The 7,640-nt window shown below is 34.5% G+C and overlaps 2 protein-coding genes across 2 annotated transcripts in view; both read right to left on the bottom strand.

Annotated features, from left to right (window-relative positions):
- Positions 1-252: 252 nt before the first annotated feature.
- LOC139429184 (jerky protein homolog) lies at positions 253-612 on the bottom strand. The gene has a single exon (XM_071194689.1). The coding sequence runs from the start codon at positions 610-612 to the stop codon at positions 253-255; it is 360 nt and encodes a 119-aa protein (XP_071050790.1).
- A 2,701-nt stretch (positions 613-3,313) lies between these two features.
- Positions 3,314-7,640, bottom strand: part of LOC111416387 (zinc finger protein 235-like) — a 166,867-nt gene continuing 162,540 nt past the window's right edge. Inside the window, exon 6 of the mRNA XM_071194540.1 lies at positions 3,314-3,676. Within this exon, the coding sequence (XP_071050641.1) occupies positions 3,642-3,676 (35 nt within the window). The 3' untranslated portion in view covers positions 3,314-3,641. The remainder of the gene's footprint in view (positions 3,677-7,640) is intronic.

The raw sequence follows: 7,640 nt of genomic DNA, 5'->3' as shown, positions 1-7,640 counted from the left end.
TTTACTTTTTCCGATGATCCCCCTTGTCTCCTTCCATGTTTGCGCAAAATAAAATTGTCAATCTCTGTTTAGGTTTTTTTTACCCGTAGATTTATCGCCTTTGAGAGCAAACGTTTTGTTCGACATTGAAAGATAAAACAGTCCAGTTTCGTCAGCATTGTACACATCTTTTGGTAAGTAGTTCTTCAATATCAATTTTAACCTTGTTTTCCATGCTTCAACACTGATCACAACTGTCTTCGACAAAATTTTTCAAGCCATTGAAGCTTTAAAACTCAAAAGTTTTAAATTTTGGGCTGCTTCCACTGCTTTTTCTTTTAATAAAGGTCCAGATATGGTGATGTTTCTATTTATCGCTTTACAGAACCAATTGTAAACTATTTGATCAATAGCCAGTCCTTCGGTTTTAGCAAATTTTCTCTTTTGCTGTAGATTGGAATTTTCTTCAAACAACTTTTTAAAGTGGGATTTATTTTTTAAAATGTCGTTCACTTTTGTCCTTCCAATTCCAAATTTTTCAGCCAACTTTCTAACACTATTACTGAACTTTTCACTTTCTGCAATAATATCAATTTTGTCTTTAAGAGATAAACGTTTTCTTTTTAGCGACATGTTGATACACGTAGGCGCTGTAGAGCGTAGAAAACTCAAAATATTGGAAGGGATATTGGAACAGGGTTTCGTACGTAATTGTTCCAGGAATTTGAAAATTGGCCGTTTCTAGAGGTGACCGTTTTTTAGAGGTGGTCGAAAATAGAGGGTTTACTGTATAATTACTAATTGGTGATATTTCCAGAATGATCCTTTAAGAAATGAATTTTATAGCGAATTTTGAAAATTATTGATGAAAATTACAATATCGTAAATTTTATCAAAATTTCAAATATTGTTTTCTCAAAAACTAAAAGCTATTTTTCAAAACGGGGTGATTCATTGGAAAGAAGACACTTTTATTAATACTTTGGAAAATTTTCATACTTATATTCCAAGAACTGGATTATATACGAAATATTAAAGCTTAATCGGCGAAAATTGCAAAATTCAAAAAAATTGTCGATCATTTCAAAAATTTATTTCTCAAGAACTGAAAGTGATTTTTCAAAACGGCTTTTTGCATTAAAACAAGGTTACTTTAATTAATAATTGGTGATATTTCCACAAGGATCCTTCAAGAAATTAATTTTATAGCGAATTTTGAAAATTATCGATGAAAATTGCAACATCGAAAATTTTATCAAAACTTCAAATATTGTTTTCTCAAAAACTAAAAGTTATTTCTCAAAACCTGTTGGTTCATTGGAAAGAGGACACTCTTATTAACATTTTGGGAAATTTTCATTTTATACGACATATTAAAACTTAGTCGGCGAAAATTCAAAATTCGAAAAACTTGTCCAATATCTCAAAAATGTATTTCTCAAAAACTAAAAGCGATTTTTCAAAACGGCTTGCTGCATTAAAAAGAGGATACTTTAATTAATAATTGGTGATATTTCCACAAGGATCCTTCAAGAAATTAATTTTATAGCGAATTTTGAGAATTATCGATGAAAATTGCAACATCGAAAGTTTTATCAAAACTTCAACTATTGTTTTCTCAATAATTAAAAGGTATTTCTCAAAACATGTTGGCTTATTGGAAAGAGGACACTCTTATTAACACTTTGGGGTATTTTCATACTCCTATTCCCTCCTATTTCCTCCTATAAGAGATACTAATTCCTGTGAATGGTTGACTACTAAGCAATAGGTGTTTAATATCTAGTGATACCAAGTGAATAAATTATTTTGTAATTATAATTTCTACCTAAAATGTTGTAAATCACTGCAGAACGCTACCGAATCTAAAGATTACGCAGGAAAGGACGTGGTAAATTATTCAGGAGCGTCTACTATTTCCTGGCACGCGAAATTAGATGGAAATGCCCGGTTACAAGACGCAACCCGAGAATTAGAGCCAATTAAGTGGCCAGTGCCGTCTATCGAACCTATCAATTCTAACGTATCCCGAGGAAGTCTTGTATAGTTTTTCTTTTTATGGTGTATGGTTCAACCTCAAGACTCAAGGTCGCAGGTGTTATTGAAAAAGAAATATGCTCTCTCTGATCAATAATAATCTCAATTACGATCGAAATAATTAAAATAAATTTTCGTTCATGTAAATCGTATGTAAAACTAACTGGTTGGATCGTTTTATCATCAATCAAGCTTCGTCAAAATGTTCGTCGTCTTGAGTTCACTTCCTCGAACTGGCGTGTTACATCATAACCGTTTATCGATGCAAGTTAAATGATTAATACGGATCATTACGGTTTTTCCACTTCCCGTAGTCACTCGAGCGAGTGATCTCTCGGATATTAAAACGTAAAGAGTCGGATTTGCGGTTCGAACGCCGGACTTCGCCTCGATTACTCGCAATTCGAACCGATGCCGATGATGAATAATCACCGGATAATATATCACATGTGTCAACGGTACCATGTTATTATATGGGTATAGTCCGGTTTCAATCACTGTTTGAGACGACCTTCACTGGCAAGTTTACTCCAACTTTTTCTCTTCTCCTTAATCATTTCAAATAGGTCTTTTTTTACTATCGTTAAAAGTTATTGATGTCTACCACGGAGATAATTTTTTAATTGCGATAGAATTCAAATTTTACGTTCGATCTTTCTAACACTATTACTAACCGTTACCCATCGATCGTTAGAAACATTTTAATTGCCTAATGATAGTAAAGCCATTTATCTGGTTGGTACGTGCCGATAAGTTTGATGATAATCCGTGTTTAATTGGCCGCAAACAACTTACTACCCATCCACTTTAATTATACAGGGTTTAGAGCAATTTGGTTAATTGCCCGGAGACTTAAATTGAAGATCGATACGAATACATCAAACAATAAATAACAATTACAATATTGCGTTATGAAAAGTAGCCCGAAGCTGTATGAACTTCAATCAATATTATTAGCGTTAATTGCTGAAAATTACAAGTCAGTCGTTGGGTATCAAGATTGGTGTGCAAACGAGACGAGAACGCAATCTCACTTCCGTTAATCTTATCTGCCCAGTATATCTTACGTGAACCAATAACCTGGCTAAACGACCACGATAAGATCGCCTAGCTATCCGGTGGATATGCGACGGTTTTATTTAATTCGTTAAATATCGATCGTTTCAGCCTCAATCTTAATTGGCAATTTTCAAAGGAGAAAGTGCTAGTACGCGTTAATTATCCTTATATTGCTACAAATTAATACTTACCTCAATAAAAATTTGATACCTTTGAATATAAAGATAAAAACAGACAATTATTTTTAATTAGTATTTTATTTAAACACTTGAGTCAATATCAAATATATATACAATCTGCTCTCTTTCTTCAAATATATATAATAAAAATACAATTGTCAACAACAATAAATATGGCCTAAGCTAAGCTTGCGTAATAACGCGATTTCCGATTTAAGTATTTCGATAGTGAGAGAAGATTGTCAAAAATCGACGACGTCTCGTTCTCTACTTATGTACAGGTGGCTCGCTAATCCTTTTTGATCCGTCAAGTCGCTCGCCGATGAGAACATTTTTGTGGAGATATGGCATTCCGTTCTGTACATGTACACGTCAGGTAAGATGTTCTCATACTTTTTCTTTAGCAGCTTTTGCTGGTTTTCCTGTAACAATAAAGAAAAAAAACATTAACATCTCAACAATATTGATGATTTACAACTTAATTTCGCGATGGCAAAAATTACTTATATACTTTTATACCACTTCGCACACGCATTCATGCAAGATTCATCTGCACACGCATGATTCCGGTAGTTGGTTTCGCATATTTCAGGTTTAACTGCCAATTACGGGTCGGTGGACGCGCGTTAAAATGCTGCGTCGCGTCACGTTAACGCGTTAAGCGTCGATAACAATTACTCGATCAGGTGTGAACCACTTAAGCAACTCGCTTGGGCAAAAAGCCGCGAATCGATTACATTTTTAAGTACCCCGCGCCAAGGTAGGGCAGTTAAACTTATTGGAATCGGTCGAAGCCCGGTGCCGGTAGGCGATTAAACTTTTTTCGATAACCGTCCACGATAGCGATTGCGTTCCATCTGCATATTTATTGGAGAATTTTATGAGTTTTTTGTATAAAATAGACCAACAAAATTTGTAAATCTAGATGAGTAACAGGGCTGGATTAGATTAACTTTGTGGAATTGAGAAATTAAATTTGCATTTATTTGAATAAAATATATATAATATTGTGTTTTATTAGGTTCCAAAACTGAGCACTCCTTCCTATCAACTTATTATTATAATAAAGAGCAGCATATCCATCATGTTGTAGTCACATGCATCATATCTCAAATCTTTCAGTAGTAGTGGTCCATGAAATAGACACTCAACTGCACATTCTACAAATTCTGTGCAAAAGAATCAAGGTGTGCCAAAATACCCTGGCAGACATAACATAATCGTAATATAACAACTGAAGGGGTTAAAAGCAAAATCGATTCATCGTAGTTCATGATTACAATGCAATATACACACACACTCTGGAGATTGAGCAAAATCACCACCAAGGCAGAGAACTGCTAAAAGCTGATCAAGCGCAAGGATGTGGAACCGTCTCATCAGGCAAACCTACGTATTGACCAACAGATCCAGATCTGAATCCTAAATCTGATTGTTTTCTACATCATCAAAAACGTGCAAATCAAAGACAACTTTGAGCTATACTCAGGTCACTCACAGATTGTATTAACTTTAAGTAAACACATAATCTCAAAATCGAGTAATCGCCGTCTGAAGAAGCCATTAGAAGAAAGACTTACTCTGGCAATCTCACTGAAGACCAAAGATGAATTGCATTTTAAGGTGGAGAAGCTAAGATATCCAATACTCAGCGTAGCAATCTAAAACAATCTAGAAATGAGAATAAATCTAAATGGCAATAGCTATCCTAAAGAAATCAGATACAAGAAGAACGAGGAAGAAATGGGCCCACAAGACAAATCAACAAGTGGCCAACCAACAGTGAAGTGAAGTTGTACCCAAATATTCGCTGTAGAGATTAAACAAAAATATAAAATGACTTCTCAAGCAAACACCACCGATCAGAAATACTGATGGTAGCTGTATTTTATTAGGTTCCAAAACTGAGCACTCCTTCCTATCAATTTATTATTACAATAAAGAGCAGCATATCCATCATCTTGTAGTCACATGCATGTTGCAGTACTGGTCCATGAAATATCTGGGTTGGCCTACACTCAACTGCACATTCTACAAATTCTGTGTAAAAGAATCAAGGTGTGCCAAAATACCCTCGCAGAAATATCATAATCGTAATATAACAATTGAAGGGGTTAGAAGCAAAAGGGTATAACTGCACGGAAGGCAAAGTGGGGAAAATCAGGTTGAAAGTACAATTTTGCTTTATAGTAATCCATATGACTGTTGTAATTTTGACTTTATTGTCAATTTACATACAGGATTCTTCCGATTTTTAACACATTTAATTTGACAATTTAATTTAAAGTAAATCAAGACCAATATTAACCCGAGAAAACCGATAAAAATATCATACATGGACAATAAAACGTATCACCAGATCTACATAATTATTCATACCATTGAAAAGTCACTAGGAAATAAAGAACAAAAAGCTTCAAAATTTGCAGACTATACATAAGGTAAGGATATTTCAACCTAATCCAGTGACCGAGTGTAGCCCACTGTCAGATATAGGATAGCAGAGTAATTCCACTCGCCTCTTCAGCTGAAATCATAAAGTAAATCAAGATCAATATTAACCCACATCTACAGAATTACTCATACCATTGAAAAGTCACTAGGATAATGAAGGTTTGCTCAGCGATATTTCTGGATGTGGCGTTAACCTTCGATAAATTATAGCATGAGAGATTGAACCACAAGCTTTAAATGCTTCTTCCTGTGCATTATTCAAAAATCTTAGAATTGTATTTATTTGAACGCTATTTCAGGATCTATAGAATATGATGATGCCTACCCTGACTTGACAAGAATGTGAAAAAATTGAAACTATGGTAAGCTGGCCATTTATTTTATATACAGCAGACTTACTTACATTTGATGAAAATGTTACGGTCACATTTCCAGATGACATCACAAGTCTAGCTAGTGAAAACACGAACAGCTACACAACCGAAACTTACAAAACCTATTGCCGAAATAAAAAAGATTGACGGAAATGTGAAAAACAAGTCGGTCACAACATATAGTTTCCTGCGAAAATACAGCAAATACATTGTCATACCCTTGACGCTAAACTCAGGTGGAAACCACATCTCATGAAAATATATGAAGAACTAAGATGTAAGTACAAGAAAATGTATCGTCTGTATTGAGCAAACAAGGTAGCCCTAACAGTATGTATTAAACTTATGTTTAATCAACAAGTCTTCAAACCAATGCAGTCTTATAGCATTCAATGCTGAGGTTGTACCAGAGAAGCAATCGAAATATAGTACACAGGTGTCAGAATGAAGTACTCAAAGGATATGATAACGCCTCATGATACATTCGAAACAACAATCTACACAATGACCTAAAAGTGGACACTCAAGTTGAGGCTCTTCCGCTCCTGGATAATGATGGCTTAGTTAGAAGATTGAAAAGAGTGAAACCATTCGAATAGGTATAGTGAAAGTGATAAAAACTTAATGCACATGAAATGAGATATAAGAATGGCTGAGCCAAGTTAAAGCAACTATCATAGGATAAATACTTTATTATGTTATTATGTAAGTCTTATTTTAACAAATTGCTATATTTAATTAAAAAAAGTGCCACAGATATGGAAATAATAGACTAATAGCATTTGCAAAACCTTCATTGATAAATGATGGATTATTAAATTATGTTATGTGTTCTACTCTGGTTTCAGCTGGATGGCATCATTGCTTTGTAACATATCAATAGCTTGTAAATGGTTATAGAAATTGAACAAAGATAGTCTTTTTTTGACACTGAATAGAACCAGTCAACCGATTTCGATAAACAATGTTTCATTCAAAAGCTTAATCTTTGGCCAATACTAAAGTGGAAATGCCCGGTTCGAAATCTCTTTCGAATTCTGCTAAAACGCCAAAATAATGCAAAGGTACACGAAAATAACACAAAGCTGACCTTTTTAAGTGGTGATAACTCGTAAACGATGTACCCGATGATCAAGATCTATACGTCAATCGATTCGTCATAGTTTCTTCTATCGAAATCACAAAATACCCTGTTTCAATTCTCTCCCGTTAACCTTGTACAGCCCTCGGAATGACACCGTGTTCGGTTCGTTGTTTATGCACGTATGAACGCCCGAAAGTCTAGCCCCAATATAAAAAAATTAATTCAAACTAAACCGACTATAATTAGAGAACGGTTTGACGGATTTTAATGTTTTATATCTCAATTAAAAGTTGGTGTTTGGCTAAATGCGGTTGTGGAAATGCCCGATTCGAAATATTTAGGGATTTTGATTAAAACACAAAAAACGAATTAATCAAACACATCAATTATCTCCTTAACTAATTGACCAATTTTAGTCATCAACATCTCGATCAAAAGTATGATCTCCAATGAATGCGAAGGTGGAAATGCCCG

Source organism: Onthophagus taurus, chromosome 2 (genome assembly GCF_036711975.1).
Source record: "Onthophagus taurus isolate NC chromosome 2, IU_Otau_3.0, whole genome shotgun sequence".
NCBI lineage: Eukaryota > Metazoa > Arthropoda > Insecta > Coleoptera > Scarabaeidae > Onthophagus > Onthophagus taurus.
The sequence above is the reverse complement of the archived record's forward strand: the minus strand, read 5'-3'. Positions and strand labels throughout refer to the sequence as shown.